The sequence below is a fragment of the Nicotiana attenuata genome, chromosome 6 (assembly GCF_001879085.1).
Source record: "Nicotiana attenuata strain UT chromosome 6, NIATTr2, whole genome shotgun sequence".
In the NCBI taxonomy this organism is placed as follows: Eukaryota; Viridiplantae; Streptophyta; class Magnoliopsida; order Solanales; family Solanaceae; genus Nicotiana; species Nicotiana attenuata.
Window position 1 is genome coordinate 58,398,163 of NC_031994.1, and position 18,442 is coordinate 58,416,604.

General features: G+C 36.6%; 2 protein-coding genes across 3 annotated transcripts in view; one reads left to right on the top strand and one right to left on the bottom strand.

The window, feature by feature from the left end:
* The window catches only part of LOC109227052 (PGR5-like protein 1B, chloroplastic), a 6,332-nt gene extending 1,385 nt beyond the window's left edge, over positions 1-4,947 (top strand). Inside the window, exons 2-7 of one of the 2 annotated variants that reach the window (XM_019392050.1) lie at positions 1,161-1,223; positions 1,356-1,442; positions 2,073-2,304; positions 3,059-3,132; positions 3,266-3,358; positions 4,592-4,947. In XM_019392050.1, the coding sequence (XP_019247595.1) occupies positions 1,161-1,223; positions 1,356-1,442; positions 2,073-2,304; positions 3,059-3,132; positions 3,266-3,358; positions 4,592-4,669 (627 nt within the window). In that variant the 3' untranslated portion in view covers positions 4,670-4,947. Of the gene's footprint in view, positions 1-1,160; positions 1,224-1,355; positions 1,443-2,072; positions 2,305-3,058; positions 3,133-3,265; positions 3,365-4,591 lie in introns of both variants that reach the window. The other variant, XM_019392049.1, reaches the window with a different exon arrangement.
* On the bottom strand, positions 5,484-12,927 carry LOC109227053 (uncharacterized protein C20orf24 homolog). Its single transcript, XM_019392051.1, has 4 exons — positions 12,539-12,927; positions 11,635-11,738; positions 6,055-6,184; positions 5,484-5,929 (listed from the first exon to the last, which is right to left on the bottom strand). Exons 1-4 carry the CDS (start codon positions 12,647-12,649, stop codon positions 5,891-5,893), a joined length of 384 nt encoding a protein of 127 aa, XP_019247596.1. The 5' UTR covers positions 12,650-12,927; the 3' UTR covers positions 5,484-5,890.

Below are 18,442 nucleotides of genomic sequence, written 5' to 3' on the forward strand. Positions count from 1 at the left end.
CAAAATTATAACAAATAATCTATTTAAAATATTTATAAATTATAATTCAACTATGAATAATACGAATAGTATGACATATATCATATTATTCAAATTAGTTGCAACGTCGTTACAACTCAAACATAAAAAATAATGTGTTCGTTACTAAATCTTATATGTATCTCTTAAGGAGTGATGAATCTGGAAAGAATTTTGACATTATAATTTGATATTTTTCTTAAAATACTCCTTTTATTTAATATGCTTTCTATTTGAAAGAGAATTTATATAAAAACATAATTTACAATTTAAATATGATTCTCTAGCATCGTTTGTTTTTAAGTTTCAACAAGTTAATAAAGTGACACATAATTCACCATACAATACCATGATAACTAATTATTTGTAATAGTTACTAGCTAATACTGAGCTATTAAGTTAATAAGTGTTGTATCTCGTATTATAAAAAAAGTTATGGACTATTATATAGTAAAGACATAACAAAAGTTAATAAATAAATACTTTTTAAATGAAAGATTTATTAAAATTAATCATCATAGCAGTCTTAGTGGATAACTTGCAATAATTTTTATTTTAATTATGACATAAAATACTCTCAACTCAATGATTTATGATTAAGAGAAAAGTAATTTTGAATAGTCAACGATTTATTAAGAAATTTGAGGATTTACATGGTTAGTTATATACAATTGCATAAAGTTTTATTAGGCGAGCCCAGTACGCTGGGCATTAGGTGTGCCTGGGGCGTAAGCCCCGATGGCCGAGGCGTTAGTCTCACGGAACTAAGCCTCACACATAAGCCCAGGGGCGTTTTACGAGTGCTCCGCCCCGGGGCGAGTCCCAATCCCGCCTTTTAACACAGAGGTTTGTACTTGTTTGAAATTTTGGACAATTAGATGAAGAGCTAAAGAAAACGCAATTTGTATATATGAGGTCTATCTCTGTGACTTTTAGTTCATGATGGATCAGTTTTAATCCCTGCCCCAAAAACTGGCCTTATGAAGTATACTATTTCAGCAAGGATTTATTGGAAGGTGGTGTTTGTGAAAATCCCCTTTAAATTTCTGAAGTTATCAAAAATTGCTGGTAGAAGAGAGAAACTTGATTTCTTTTTCCCTTGTCCTGCTGCTCCCTGATCTTCTATTTCTGTTTTATCTTAGGCACGTGATGCGTATTACAGTGGGACACCTTTAATAATTGATGATATGTTTGACAGAGTAGAGGTAAGTTTCTCAATGTAGTTGATTTTTCCTTTTTTTTTTGGTAATGAATTTCTCAATGTAGTTGATAGCCATTGGAAACTATATTTTTCATGTTATTGTTAAAATCCTCACGCAATATTTTTGGTACAACAGTTAAAGTTGCGGTGGTATGGTTCAAAGCATGTCGTCAAGTACCCCCGTTGTAGTCTCAGGCGGCAATCAACTTATGCTGATGCAGAGGTGATACTACTGTAATATGAAATGCTTTATGATATGTGCATTTGAGTGTTTCTTTTTTTTCTTTTTTTTTTTTTTTTTTTTTTTTTTTTTTTGGGGGATTGGTGATATCTATTTGTGCCTTGGAATACTTGTTCCATTCATTTTAGGATACTGCAAGTGCAAATATTTTTGACTCCAAATGCAGGTATCTTACTATTGTGTCAAGATTGTACCTTATTTTAATATTAGCCTCTACTGTTTCTTTTCCAAAAAAAAAAATGTAATTTCTCTAACTTGTTTGCCAAATTAACAGTTATAAAGTTTTAATGTTTCAAACTTGATTCACGTACTTGCCTGTGTCTCGTATGTCTTCACTATATCTTAGTAGACTGATATTTCTCTTGGACCTAATATTGCCCTCTATAGATGAAGCCTCTGCATCTGCCATGGGAAAGGCAAAAATAAAACATTATGGATCACTAACTATTGTTCAATCATTACTTATATCCACAGTTTAGTTGCGCTATTAGCAAATCTAGTTCAGCTGTGTCATAATAGAATTATGATTTTATTGTCCTAGAGTGGTTTTTCTACTTGTAGACCAGGTTTTCTTCCTACACTTGAATATTGATCAATGTGGATGTAGGGCAGGAAGATCCATCACAGGTGTTTGCATTAGCAAGCGTATGGTTATTAATTCTTGGGTTTGGGAGTTCATTCTGGATTGTGCCTATAATCTACACCATTGCTCAAGCTTATCAAGACATGTTTGATTCAGGAATGTCCTACACCTATCAATCTTTTGAGTTGTTTACAGTGCTCAACGGAATCCTTTTCATGGTGTTGGGATCCATCATAGGCTTTCCAATTGCTTCGGCCTCTGGTAATGTGTTTTCTTTTTGAATCTTCATTTCTCAAGTTTAATCATTATCAATTGTTTGACATGAGGCCCCATACTGATATGTAAATTACTTTGATGTGCTTCTAGAAAATTTAGTTAAGCGATATTTAACTTAGTTTATATCAAGGCTGTTTCCCTTTCATTGACATCACCATTCTGTGGTTTTCTTGCTGTTCATTAGTTAGGTGTTCTAGTGCAAGTAATATAAGTTGGTGAGAAATATGAGCATCTTTTAGTTCCTCAATGGGAAAAGGCTACTTATAAGGAGAAAATGGTTTTCTTTATCCACCTCCGGTTGTGTACACAGAAAGATCTTAAGCATCTGAAAGAGATTTTGATTTTGAAATCCGTGTTTGAACCAGCTATGCTAGATTAGCTTTTGAAAAGGAGAAAGCTCAATCGTATCTTGACAAGAATTGGAGAGGAAAATTTAGTATAAGATCCTATGTAGTTTCTTTGCCCTTCTAAGTTTGCATTATATTGGCATTGCTGCATAAATGGGTACTAGAGTGAGGTTTGCAACAATTTCCTTAAGAAGGTGTCTGTTAAGGAATGTTTGTTTCTTAAATTATAAATTGTGATGACTTGCCTCCATGTTCTACTGTTGGGTGATGGTCACCAGTGTAAATGTGATTGTTGAACCATGTCTAGAAGCAAGGCTGTCCATAGTTTTCTGAGAACTTTTTTCTTCAATGATTTCCAAGTACAATTTATAACTTGAGATAATTAATCACAGTTGGAGCACTTCAAGGACTTTGGAAAAATGACTTGGTCGCTCTGAAAGGTGCATGCCCAAACTGTGGTGAGGAGGTAATTAAGAACTAGCTTCTCACATGTCCACAAATATTTCTTGAAGCTATTGATATGCTTCAAGTGAAGAGGGGTTAAATCTCTTTGTACTGAACTGGATGAATCTTATAGCTCTTGGCACTATTACTTTCAGGTGTTTGCTTTCGTGAAATCAGAGAAGTCCAACCGTTCCCCACATAGAGCTGATTGTCATGTTTGTGGGAGCAAACTAGAATTTCAGACCAAGGTTGAGGTACTTTTGACCATGACTTTGATTCTCATACTCCACACTACATGCTTATTTGGTTGAAGGAATTTTTTACATTTCCTTTTTGGTGTCACTGTTACATTATTTGTTACTTGCTAGAAAGTGGAGATCATTCTTTTTACAGGTCCGGATAATGTTATATTCATAATTCATGTATACTTAGGCTTTTTCCCTTTACGTTGGATACACTAGTTTGCAAACACATGATAAGCCATAAGTATGATTAAGCAAATAATTTGTTGTGATGATAGATCTTAAGCTTTTACTCTAAATAATTATAATTAACATTTTCTTAAAGCAGTCATAGAACTCCTTGTATACTTACTGCTTCAGCTTATCTCATTACATGTAAGTAACGGTGGAGTAGTCATATTTATTGTTTCTTGTGTCTGAAAATAATTAGTCTTTTTTTTATGATATGATTATTCTATTTTCAATTTTAGAACTATTGCAAGATCATATCATGTTATGCCGTCGAATGGTTTATAAGAGCAAAGATAAAACCATAAATCTTAAGAGCCCGTTTGGACATAAGAAATTTTTCCCTTTTTTCCAAAAAAATTTCACTTTTTCCGAAATCGGCGTTTGTTCATAAAATTTTCACGATGCATTTTGAAAATCTTTGAAAATTTGAAAAATTCCAAAAATCTGTTTTTCAAATTTTTTACTCAAATCATTCACAAAACTTCAAAAACACAAAATTATATTCATGTCCAAACACAACTCTAAATTTCAAATACCATTTTCACTTGAAAAACTTTTTCACCCTTTTTTGGAATTTTACAATTCTTATGTCCAAACGCCCACTTAAGGTGTTAGATGGATTTGGTTTTCTTGAGTTTGGATGTGTTTTCTATTTATTTTAGTTCAACCACAGATAACTTTTGAAACTTCTGGTCTTAAATGTTTTGTGGGGCCATGATATTTGTGTGGTTATAAAAGCTTCTTATTATGGGTAAAATGGGTAAAATGAAAAGTTTAAAGTTCAATTATTTCCAATTATAGAAATGTGTCATTTTTTTTTTAACGAACTAATAAGGAAAGTGTGTCATCTAAATTGAAACGGAGGGAGTATTTTTTATTTTTCGTTATTAACAATTTTCTCTCTACATTTTATTTAAAGAACGCCTAACTCATTTCAGTTCTTCACCATTCACATTCTTTTCTCATCCAAATATATAATTGCGCTAATACTATATGCTTTTGCTGCAGCAATCCATCTCAAGACCTGGCAGACGTTGGGTTTATGGTCGCGTTTACTTAATTAGACAGAGGCAACGATGGGCATGACGATGCTGTTAATTTCATTCCCCTCAGTTAATCCTGAAGGTCACGAAGCGTTATGTACAGCAAGCTGTTCTCATTTAGCGTCTCAAATCCAAGTCAGCGCCACGTCTCATATCATGAAACATAAACGAGTATAATAGAAGAATTCTGCCCATATATCTAGAAACATTAATGTATTTGTTCGTGCTTGAGAAAATATAGTTAACAGATTTTATTTTATTTTGGTTAAAATTGAACAGATAATTGTTTTTTTGAAATCAATAATATCTCATTTGTCTATATGTGAACTGGCAGTTGGTAGTAGCATAATCCAGGATCAGGCTGGTTCCTCTCATTCAACATCTCTCCCTCTATGTCCATTTACATCATAAACATATAGTATAATTTATCTTAAAATTCAAAACAATGAAAATCATAAGCAGCCTCTTCAAAATTGACAAATTATTAGATGAAGAAAGGCGACACTATCCTGAGTAAGTTAAATTACTTAACAAGGAAAAAGTGTTTGAAAAGATACAAGCAAGGGTATCGTAATTTGGCATATCAACGTTTTGCTTTCCATTTTTTGCCTCAATGCAATTTGAGGCTGCTTGTCAAGAAGACTGGCTTAACATTATTTAGTGAAATGCCTTGGGGAGATGTTGCATCTTGGAATACAGTAATTGGAGTCCTTATGCATAATGAGCAGATTAGAGATATTATGAGGTGCTTCCCTCAAATGCAAACAGAGAATGTGTCACCTGATAAGCTTATTATCCGCTCGTGCAAAAGCTGAGAATTTAATTGATAAGACGACAAATTGATTAAAATGCTTTAGTTGAGATGGAATTGGGGGACATGTTATTTAAGGGTGGCGATAAGGAGACTGCTGAATTTGTTACCAAGAGTATAAGGATAAAAACAAATCCTACTTACCTAAGAAAGGCTATGAAACAAACATAATTATTGGGTCAAAAGCATGGTCTGCACTCTGAAGAAGAGCAAAGAATGCTGAACAAATACATGCTACGAAACTATCTTTTGCAATGGTAAAGCTACCATGTTCCAGATTATACTGAAGATAATATTGCACAGTCAAAAAGTGGCCGTGAATATCAGCCAACATTGTCATTGTGGGAAGTTCCTTCATCTTAACAACAGAAATAATAGCTTGTGCATCTCCCAAAATATGAGTTCTGAGTTGAAAAGAGCCAGAGCAAAAGCAACCAAGTTGAGAAGCCGGCATCAGAAGTGAGCCAAACTGTAGACTAGGGTCCACAAAAGCTGTGCGAAGAGTAATAACAAGCAACAGGAAGAAGAAAGAAAGGAAATTAGCCATGGTAACAGACACAACTTGTTTTTCACTTGTACAGAGGGTAAAAAAGAGTCGACATGAAGTTTAAAAGTACCAGAAAGAGTGTCACAGAAGCAAAAAGCCCTTCCTGCAGGAGAGCTCCATGCCCACCAAATTCTTCTTCATCAACTTTTAGCACCATCGCATAATAACAATAGATAATGCCCGTTGAAAGTGCAAGAAACCTAAGTTTAAGAAGAATGCAATTATTATTGCAAGTGATCAGTTTAATCACTACAGGATTCAAAATTACGGCCAAATATTTGAAAATTAGGATGAGGTTCAATTCAAGCAACCAACATCCTTCCATTAAAAAAACGAGAAGCAGATTCCAACTCGATTTCCTGCCAGTTGTATAAATAGCCCAACCATGTGATCTCAGCTATTAAGCACTCGAAATTCTCTCCTTACAAGCAACACATCTTAATTCTTACCGAACGCAAAGAAATATTTCTAGTGAAATATAAGTGCTCATTCTCAACGTGTGGAAGCAAAAGAGCCTCACTGACACTTCCTTCTTCTCTCTCTTCTTACATTATTCCCCATTCACTTCTTCCTTTTTTGCCCTTGGGATAAGATATACATTTCTCCCATTAAAAGAATAAACCTTTCTAAGAACCAGCTCCATACCCAGAAAAATTAGTAACATAGAGTGCTAAGTCTTGGATAGAGAGAAATGGCAATACATTCTGCTAAGATCCTGAAAACTCTGAAACAGAAAATAGGGGTTATATTTGTATATAAGGTCTTTTGTTTATTAAAAATTGCAGAAAATTTCCGCAGAAGGAAAAACATTAGGTGATTTTTTGCCATCTGTCCAAGCCTTGGTGGGCAAAGTTACCCGGTACATGTGCTAGTGGAAGGTAGCAGGTGCCTGTAAAATTAGTAATATGCGCACAAGCTAGCCCGAACACCACGGTTATCAAACAAAAAACTAGCAGAAAATTTCATTTCACATATTGGGAACTTAAAAATATGTATTTGGATTACTGTATATTGTGGTTCATCATGCATCAAATGGAATAACTAGAAACTGTTTATATGAAGAATAGGCTTCAAAAAGTTCAGCATCCATGAACATCTTAATTGGTTTACCTCGGCATGAGTCTTATAAATGCTAGGTGGCTACCAAATAGCAAAAAGAAAATGAGCTTCAAATCTTATATGTTTAACCATTACCACAGATCTCTACCATATGAAGCAAAATTATCGCAGACTTGCTCCTAAGACACTACCTTGGGTTTAAGATTCTGCCTTTGTCCTACATTTAAGTATTTTTTTGATAAGTAATCAAAGATTTTATAAATGCTTGCACAATGCCAGTGTGACAAAACATAACTACGGATTGTGCAGATAGCCTATTGTATCTAAAATTGCATCAACCAAAAAGCTACCAAAAAAATAAGGGGTTTTGACACAGTTACCCACAAAAACAAAACTATTTACCCTTGTCTACCCATTTGTTTTTCTACCCATAAACTAATTACATTTCCTACCCATAGCAGTTTTGTGGGGAATTTTTTCTTTATTCTCCAATTCTTTTTTATTTCTATGCTTCTTTTCTTTTTTTCCATTTTTCTTTTCTTTTATCCTTTTCTTTTTTCTCATTTTCTTCCTATTTTTTTTTATTTTTCTCTTTTATTCATTTATTTTTGTCCAAATCGTATTATTGTTATTTTTACCATAACTTATTTCACACTCTCATTTGACTCCTTTATTTAATTTTTTTTTTCTTTATTTCTTGTTCCTTTTTTAATTCCACGTGATTGCCATGCAAACCTTGATCTCCTTCCCTACAAATATTAGTACATACTCTACCATTAGCAGTAACATCTATCAGTGATGGAGCAAGACAATATAATCTACGGCCACTAAATCTCCATATATACTAGTTAGAATAGAAATGATAATAAAATATTGGAAAATGCAATAAAAATATAAGTAGCAAAAAAGACTTCTAGTACCACATGATACCAATATGGTATACATGTATACCAACAGAGTATATGATTGCTCTAGAATATTGCTATAATCTGTGACTATACTACTGTACCAAAACATTAAATGATACAATAAAAGTATGAGAAAATTACATGCTCGCATTGCAAGCTAAATATTTGCAAAGCAACTTGCTCATTCCATATACTAACAGGGTATATAGTTGTATGGGTCGTTCCAACAATTGCCTATAATTATAAAACTATTACATAATACACGTAATCTATATCCATCAGCACAAAAAATTTCCAGCACTGCAAATCACGTTCATATAAATAATTTTTGAATAGAATTCACTTAAAAATACAACCAAAACAACCAAAAAAAATGTTCAAACTACCATAAGATACCAATATGGCATATAACTATACCAACATGGTATACAGTTTTACTGGTTAATTCCCGGCAACTATATGACTATACTACTATTACATAACACACATGCATAAAGAGAAAAATAAAAAAATAGTGTACCAAATATTAATGTAATAAAAGTATTTCAAGATATTGAACTATATTACTATTATTAAAAGAAAATTAAATATTATACTAATAAATGCAGCTAATACAACAAAAAAATGATTCAACTAGCATATGATACCAATATAGTATATAGTTATACTAATACGGTATATAGTTGGAATGAATTGTATACCAAAATGGTAAATTTGTATACTATTTGAGTATACAATACAAATTCGTCTTCTTCTCTTGTTCAACTATATTTCAACCCAAACTTCTAAAATCTACTACAAAATCTCTACCAAATTGATTAGAACTTTAGATACAACCTCCAATCAACTTTCCAAACAAACCCATATAGGATCGGATCAAAATAATTAAAAACTCAAACAAACCAAGTTATGAGTTTCAAGCTTCAAGGTCCTTCAATGGTGGATTTGAATTTTTGTACAATAAAGTCAACCCACCCATAATCACTGGAAAACGCAACAACAATTCACGAAAATCATGAATATCAGGTGATTTTTTTCGGCATCTGAATAATTAATTGCGGTAACTATTAAAATCATAAACACAGTATAGGAGCAGAGGGTGGTAGAAGAACTTGGAACAGCCTGATAACCATGAGCATAATATTCAAGTGATGATGCGGTGACGCCAGGTGGAGGAACTGGCTGAGGAAAACCGATCACAGGTTGATGTGGTGGGTAACTGGTAGGTGCTTGAAAAGTTCCATATTCAGGGGGAGGAGGCGGGTAAATAATTTGGGCCCATGGGTAGGAGTAGTAAATAGTTTAGGTATGGGTATTTAAGGGTAAATAGTTTGAATTTAATGGGTATAAAGTGAGATTTTCTCAAAAAATAAAGCTTCGTCTAAGGCTATGTAGACTTCTCCTATGGCCTTCAAAAATTCTTTCATTTCTTTCAAGCCAAACAGTCCACCAAATGGCTTGAGGGATGGTATTCCAAGTCTTTTGTCATTTCTTGCACAACCCTTCCTTGTACCATCATTGCAGTAGCTTCTTAGTGGATTTTGGCATGGTCCAGAACATGCCAAGGATTGCCAGCAACATGCTCCACATCTGACTAGTAACTCTACAATGCAAAAAGAGGTGGCCAACATCTTCAGAGTGATCTTCACACACGGGGCACTTACTACAAAGCTGAAATCCCCTATTTTGTAGGTTGGAATGAGTGAGACAAGTCTCGCTCCTACATCTAAGTCTTTTCCTTCAACTTCTCTCCCTAATCAAAAGTTCCGTATTCAATCACTCATTGACAACACCCAGAACAACAGTTGCATCAGAGAACTCTATGCTTCAAGGTAACTCAAAAAAAAAGATCAATCTCCTTAATGCCTGTATGTTTTTTTTTAATAAGGTAATTCTCAATGCCTGTGTTTTTGAGGAAGACATAAAGTCCCTATCTGAAAGGGTTTGGAGACAGTTAGATGTACTGACTTATCTTTTCATTAGAAAGAGGCTATTCAAAGTAATTGGAAATCTTATTACCTGAATGGGTGTAGAATCTGAAACTTCTAACTAATTGGAACAATTTTCAAAGACTACCACTTAGAAAAGAAATAGAGAGAAACAAAAAAGGACACAGACATTCACCTCACTCCTCAAAGAGAAATTCTTACTCCAGGAGAAAAACAGTGTCCCCTTCCAGTAAGCACCTAACGCTAAGTGGGTGGACCTTGAGGTCAATAAAGTGGGCAAAAATCATGGGAAACTGGGGTTCAAATTCCAGTAGAGAGCTAGAGACAAAAAATTCTAGTGGAAGATAGCAGGTACACGGTGGAATGGTCGAGATGCGAGCAAGCTGACTCAAACTCCACCATTATTAAAAAAAACCGTCCTTCAAGTCATCTGACGATTAAAGGCTCGAGCAAAATTAATATGCCGGCTCTATATAAAGACCTGTTCTTTTTTGAATCTTTTTACCTAATTTAATCATATCAAAATATTCTGTTAATAACAATTTATTATTTCAATAAGGAAAAAAATTTAAATCAAATAATTAATTTTACCCAAAGAATAATTAGAAACATTTTTAGAATCCAAATTAGAGAGTCTAATAAGTCCAGAAGAAGTTGTTGAAGTACTTTAATGAGCCATTTAAACTACCAAAATAGAATTCTTAGAAATTACTTTCCCAAAATTAGTGAAGTCAAGAGGGACTTGCTCAAATACAGATAAGATTGAAGATTGAAATGCTCCTACAGAAATTGAAGTACATTGATGATCAAAGAAGCTCATGACAACTGTGCATGCTCCCATGCTTTTTTATACTTGTTTCTTGTGTATCCTCCCATTATCCATTTTTGGATCACTTTTTCAGAGCTAATATGACATTCTTTCCTATGCAGTTCTAAGAGATTCCCCCTCCTCAATAGATGTGATCAGGATGAAAGGGCTTTCTTTCACTAGCATCGAGTGAAAGGCTATAGCCTCTTAGTCAGCTTTGTCTTCAAACTAATCTCTCCCTCCCCCCCTCTCTCTCTCTCTCACTCATATACGCTCAGTTCACCCTTTTCTCCTTAACTACTTTAATAGTGAGAATAAAACTAAGTTTTCTGTTCCCTGCAAGTTTCAGTTCCCTTTCTTGTTAATGACAACACATGTCCCTGGTTGTCTTAACATGTCCTCAGACAGACAGCCCCTAATTTTGAAAAAACCTTACACTCACGCCTCCTAGGTGAATGAATGATTACAGACATCATAATTTTAATATTGACATAATATTCTGGAGCAATTTCCATGCTATGACAGTTTGTCCAAGTCCATGTAAACAAAGCAGAACAGTATGTACAAACACGAAGAGTTACCATATAAGCTAACTGAAGTAAGAAAGTTGCCCAATGTGTGTCACTTTTACAAGAGCTGATCAACTGATAATAAGCAATGGACGAGAGCTAATGAATTGAAATAAACTCAACTGATAACAAGCAATCAACAAGAGCTAATTAATTGAAATAAACTCAACATACAAACAACAATTGACAAGAGCTAATGAAGTGGGCAAAAAAACTCATCGTATAATAACAACATACAGAAATGAAGTGCAGTTACAGGAATGAAGAAGATATTACAGAGAACTTGACATAGAGCAAGTTAATAGCAGATTCCATGCCTTCAAGAAAAAGAAGAAGAAGGTACAGAAGAAAACTTACAACATAAACCAGACACCACCAACTAAAGGAATGGCACCCCATATTAACCCACAAACAAGGGCCATCAATTGTCTAGCCCAATGCAATACATCACCCAGTTGATCCTGCAATTACAAGATAAAAACAATTACTGGATTTACTAATGTATAATACACCCAAAAACTGAAACTGACACATCAAGCTGTGGCACAACCCTGGTCTGCTACCAGAAAACTAAAGGAGAAGCAAAAAGTCTAAAGATCTTTCCTTTTCAGGTTAATGTTGCAAGTTGTAACAAAGGAAAAATTAAAACATCTGCTAACTGAAAAATCTCTAAGCTTTAAAGATAAAAATTAGTAAATAAATTTACAGCTACTTTTCTTTTTATTCATACAGTGGTGCCCGGGCCAGCTTGCTCACACCTCAACTAGTCTACCGGGTACTTGCTAGTATCTCCCACCCATCAAGGAAAGAAATCACCTGTTGTTCTTGTCTAGGTGATTTGAAGCTGAGAACCCATGGTTCTCCTTCCACTTTATTGACCATTAGGCCACACCCTAGGATGCAATACATCTACAATTACTTGTAGCTCTAACCTATGCAGTTTTCTGAAGAGCAGCCATAATAATAAAGCAAAGAAAAACCTTTCGAATGTCTTAGTCACTCCACCTACCACTCCAAATCTCCCACTAAACACTCCAATACAATCAAAAGCTTATGAAGTGCTTCTCTATTTGTGGGATTCTAAGATATATAGTTTTCCTCTCAAATATGCAAGAATGACGGAAAGAAATCTACCATAAACGAAGACCCAGAAGTTAAAATTCTCAATCAGCAGCATAAAAGGGGGAAAAAAGTATATCCATAACAGAAAGCCATGTACAGTGAGTATCCATGCTTGAACGAAAAAAGTGAAAAATCGAACCTTGTCCCAAGAAGCTTCGGGATCGAAAACTTTTCTGAATTTAGACAGGTGACCATTCTGATGTTGGTCTAGCTGTTGAGCGTCAGATTTTGCTGATTTCCTCTGTCTCATGTTGAAAAATAGATAACAAGAATAAATGTTAAAAGCAAGCGAATCACTTGGGTGTCACAAAAGCGAGGAATATAGGGTTTTGATGAAATCGACAAAACCGATGCTAGAGATGGGAAGAGTTGAATTTTATGGTGGAAGAGTTATTGGTATTATAAAATTAGGAAAAGAATGGGTGTAGATCTATCTTGATTAGTATATAAATAAATGATTAGATGTAGATGGAGAATGCTGCAAGAGTTTGGTTGTTGCTTTGTTGTGCTCTTCTATTTTGGGTTTAATTATAATTCCTTTTTGGGGTTGATTTTGGTTTTGTAGCGATGGATCAGTGCTTTCCAACTAGGAGGTGACTCGACCCAGTGGTTTACAATAGCCGGACAAATTTTTAAAAATTAATTTTTCACTTGAATATTCAATATCCACATTTTGGACTCATATAATAGCGCTCCCTACATTTTTTTAAAAGAAAAATGACACTGTATAGCTACTATTAAAATAATAATAAAAAAATATATTTTCTCTCTCTATATATATATACTTTTTCAACTATCAAATGTAAATAGTTTCTGCTGCGGGCTAAAAGTAATAATACACCTTTTTTAAATTTTCATAATTCAATTCTAGATTGATTAAAGGTGAACGAATCGTTATGCGGGTATGTTGGCATTAAGTAAAATGAAGCTAGACATATTGTATAGGGTAAAATCGGTTCATATTAAATACTCGAATAATAAAGCGACACGTGGAACCGAAGACAGCGGGAAAATGAGGCAAGTGAAAACCAAGACCGGAACAGCAACTTCGGTTGGCACCGGGCAGACCATGAAAGGAATATTGCTAACAAGGACAAACAAATATTTGCCACCCGATGACATTCAATGAAGAATATTCCTTAGTATTAAATAGACAATCTGTTATAGAGAATTTTGGCATTCATAGCTGCCGTTACACATTCATCAATGGCCCCCATAATTGTCATTTAAGAGGGGCTTGATCCTAGGACCTTGTTCCCTAGGAGTAGCTATAAATAGTAACTTTAACGGCCATTATAAGACATGAAAGTTCTAACAAACTTATGCTACACATTATTCTAAACCAATAATACTTTATTTTCAGTCTATTGATATTCTCATTGCTGTCTTCGGTAGCCTTGCGTCCGGAACCAAGCTATTTGCTGGCTTATCTCGATTTCAATGCTTAATTTTATATTTTATTTAATTTATTTATTATTTTGGGATCAAATTGAGTCTCTTGTCTATAAATCACGTTATAAATTCAATTGTACCATTTTATGGGTAAATAGTTTGGCTCCCATCGTGGGGCTTAGACAGTTATGTAATTGAGTTAATCCTTGCATCTATTACTAATCTATTTAAATCTTTGTTTCTTAGCAAAATATCATAAAAGATGGCAGATAACGATGTCAACATCGCACACAACGTTGAGGCACGATGAAATCCGCCTCAACACGAAGATTCGATTAGTGATACCCGCAATGAGAATGACTTAGCCACGCCGGTCCATGGCGGGCAATATCCACGACACATACGGGAGGCAACTCCTGATGATGCTGAAGACGAGCACGTTGCGGAAATGGTGAGAATCCTTAGAGAACAATAAAAGGCTATATGATGGGCCATCTCTCGCCCCAAGACCAGGCCATGACAAAGTTGAGGCAAGCGTTGTCGAGTGCTTCCAACAACGCGAATGGAAGAGGTCCAGTTCCTTCCTCTGCTCCCAAAAATCAAACAGTGCAAAGGGTTGATAACAACACCCCGAGGGGTGAGGTCATCTTTGATAGGGCCGGGGAAGACGACAACGGATCTGGTAACAACAACGGGAATGATTCCCTTTAAATTTGAGCTCATACGGTTTATGAGGGAAATAAAGGCCCGAATGGACCAAATTTCGGGCGCACCGCCAGTGTTGAAGGGACCAGACTCAAAGAAATACACCTAGTTATCGTTCAAACCGAGCGCCACACCAAAGTTTATCCCGAAGCGGTTCAAAATTCCAGACGTACCAAAATATGATGGGACCTCGGATAGGAGCATATCACTACTTACACAACGGCGGTGAAAGGAAACGACTTAGCTCCGCACGAGATTGAGTCAGTCCTACTGAAGAAGTTCGGGGAAACCCTCACGAATGGGGCCCTGACATGGTATTCACTTTTACCCGAGCACTCAATAGATTCCTTTGAGATGCTTGCGGATTCTTTCATCAAGGCCATGCGGGGGCTAGGAAGGTATAGGCACAAAATGCCGACATATTCAGAATTGCGCAAGGAGAGTTCGAATTTCTACAAGAGTTCCTGACTAGGTTTCAGAAGGAAAGGATATTGCTACCAGTCGTGCCAAATAAATGGGCAGCTGAGACATTTACTAAGGGGCTGAACCCAAGGAGCTCCGACGCTTCCCGGAAACTAAAAGAAAGCTTGCTCGAGTTCTAGGAAACTACATGGGCAAATGTCCACAATCACTACGAATCAAAGATAAGAATAAAAGACGACCAGCTCGGTTTCCCGGCATCAACGAAGGGTCAGGATCGAGAAAAGAACAAGGAGAAGTCAAAGGATGATTTCGACACAGATTGATGATTTTCTAAGGGCGGGTTTTTGCCCTACGAAGGGTCGAAAGAAGTGGTAGAGGTTTTCGGTCGATAGACAGGCTCCCTACCGACAAGATCATTGCAGGACAAAGAGATATCAGGTTACCGGGATTCCACCTACCCTAGACTATCCGAGTATAATTTCAATGTCAGTATGGTGGAGCTGGTATCGGCGATGAGGAACATTAAGGAAGCACGGTTCCCGAGGCCGATGAGATCCAATCCCAATCAGAGGGATCCTAATCTATGGTGTGAGTATCATGGGACTACGACCACCGGACTAGGGACTGCCGATATCTGCGTGAAGAGGTTGCGATGTTGCTGAAAAACGACCATCTCAGAGAATTCTTAAGTGACCGGCCTAAAAATAGCTACGGCTACAACTAAGATAACGAAAAACCCTCAAAGACAGGAGAAGATCCTCCTCGACTAACGAGCAACAAGATTTTTTTTTTTTTTGGGGGGGGGGGGGACGAGATTAATGGGGTAACCTTTCCAGCAGCGAAAACGACAAAGGTATCTGTGACTCATAGCAAAAGACTCATGAAAGTCGCCGAGGACGATATCACCTTCACAGAGGAGGACGCCGATGGACTCCTACTACCGCGCAATGATGCCCTGGTAATTTCTCTTAATGTTTTAGATTTTAAAATTAAACGTGTTTTGGTGGACCTAGGAAGTTCAACCAATATCATTCAATGGAGAGTGTTGGAGCATGCCAAGCTAACCGAAAGCATCATTCCGGCCACAAAGCTCCTGCCGAGTTCAACTTAGCAAGTGTGAGAACCAGAGGGGAGATCCTACTGCTCACAAATGCTTAAGGGATCATGAAGACTACTTTGTTTGAAGTATTAGACGACGACATGAGCTACAACATTATTCTTGGCAGACTATGGCTACACGAAATGAAGGTTGTGCCATTAACGTACCATCAACTCCTGAAATTCCCAACCCTAGAGGGAACTAAACAAATAAGAGGAGATCAATCGGCAGCAAAGGAGATGAACGCGATCTCGGTTTCCAACAGTAAAGGGAAGGAACATGCGACATAACAATTACAGGAATCGACACTTGCTCCCGAACCAAACGAGGTCGACAAAGGAGAGGAGCCATCAGAATCCTATTAGGTACTAAGGTATTTCCAGGTACTAGAAGAAATGGATGCAACCACCACAACGGAAGAACTCGAACAAGTAGCATTGTTCGAGAAGTTCTTAGAGAGGAAGTTCCACTTGGGGACAAGATTAAACCCTAAGCTCAGGTCAGGATTTATAATAATTTTTAAAATTAATGTTGATTGTTTTTCATGGTCGCATGCGGATATGACAGGTATTGCTCTAGAGGTGGTTGTGCACAAGTTAATCTTGGACCCCAACATCCCTCCGGTAAGTCAAAAGAAGTGCCCGATTGCCGAGGTCAGAAATAGGTTCGTCAAAGAAGAGGTAACTCGATTTCTTGATATCGGTTCAACTGGGAGGTAAAATATCTAGACTGGCTAGCTAACATAGTAGTAGTTCCAAAAAAGAATAACAAATGTTGCGTGTGCGTAGATTATAAGAATCTGAATAAGGAATGCCCAAAAGACACTTTCCCATTGACAAACATTGATTAAATGATTGATGTGAGGGTTGGGCACGAGTTGATGAGTTTCCTTGATGCCTATTCCGGGTACAACCAAATCAAAATGAACCCAGAGGATTAAGAAAAAACTTCGTTCATAACAAACTTTGGCACATATTGCTACAATGTGATGCCTTTCGGGGCTTAAGAACGCTGTAGCCACTTATCAGAGGCTCGTGAACAAAATGTTCGAAAAGCTAATAGGAAAAACAATAGAAGTATACATAGATGATATGTTGGTTAAGTCTTTGACCGCAGGTGACCATCTGAAACACCTCCAAGAAACCTTTGACATCCTAAGGAAGCACACCATGAAGCTTAACCCCGAAAAGTGTGCATTCAGAGTCAGCTCCGATAAATTTTTGGGTTTTCTGGTGTCACAAAGGGGGATCAAAGTTAATCCCGATAAAATTAAAGCCATCGAGGACATTCCCGACCAGTTGACAAATGTGAAGGTTAACTGGAAGACTAGCCGCTCTAAGAAGGTTCATTTCCCGGTCTTCGGAAAAATGCCATCATTTCTTCTCACTTATGAAGAAGAAGAAGAACTTCGAATGGACTCTGGAATGCCAACAGGCCCTAAAAACTTGAAAAGGTATTTATTAAGCACTCTGTTACTATCAAAACCGGAGGAAGGTGAACAATTGCTGATTTACTTAGTGGTCTCGGAAGTAGCGGTAAGTGTCGTTCTAGTCCGGGAGATGAAGGTATGCAATCTCCTATCTATTACGTTAGCAAAATTTTAACGGGAGCGAAAACTCGCTACCCGCACCTCAAAAAATTGGCCTTAGCTCTCGTAGTCATCGCTTGAAATATTAGGCCTTATTTTCAATGCCACCTGATAGCCGTGGTTTTTTCCCTGCGGAATATCCTTCACAAACCTAAATTGTCAGGTCAACTGGCAAGTGGGCAGTCAAAATGAGTGATTTTGACATCGAATATAAACCCAGGACTGCGACTAAATCAGAAGTTTTGACCGACATCGTAGTCGATTTGAGTCCTGGATTGCTGCCTTTGGCCACCAAAGAAACGGTGATGGTGTCAGAAACGACATCAGGAGTCTGGACCTTGTTCACGGATTGGGCTTCCAACATGAAAGGGTCCGACCTCGAGGTAGTATTAATTACGCCCTTGGGAGAAACCCTCAGGAAGGCCATAAAAATTGTTCCCTTGACTAATAATGAGCCGAGTATGAGGCTTTGATTGCAGGACTTAAATTGGCCCGGGCGCTAGACTCCAAGGTTATTGAAATCAAATGTGATTCCCAACTAGTGGTAACTCAGGTATACGAGATCTTCGACACTAAATAGGAACGCATGCAACAATATATGATAAAAGTTCAGACTCTGCTCTCACGGTTCAGGGAATGGTCAATAACCCACATATCGAGAGAAGAAAATACAGAAGCAGATGCACTTGCCAATCTGGCTCATCCACGGAAATGAAGGGATCAGATTCTGGTACGGTCGTAGAACTCATGCATTCGGTATAGGATGTGGATGGTTATTATGAAGTAAATGCGATCAATTTGATTTGGGATTGGAGAAATGAAATAATCGACTATCT

Bases quoted from the DNA above. Each gene is read 5' to 3' on its own strand.
- LOC109227053 (XM_019392051.1), bottom strand. From the start codon at position 12,649: ATGAGACAGAGGAAATCAGCAAAATCTGACGCTCAACAGCTAGACCAA. The intron at 6,185-11,634 runs GTAAGTTTTCTT...TCTTAAACTTAG, and splicing joins GGTGGTGTCTGGTTTATGTT to GTTTCTTGCACTTTCAACGG. The intron at 5,930-6,054 runs GTACTTTTAAAC...CTCTTCGCACAG, and splicing joins CTTCTGTGACACTCTTTCTG to CTTTTGTGGACCCTAGTCTA.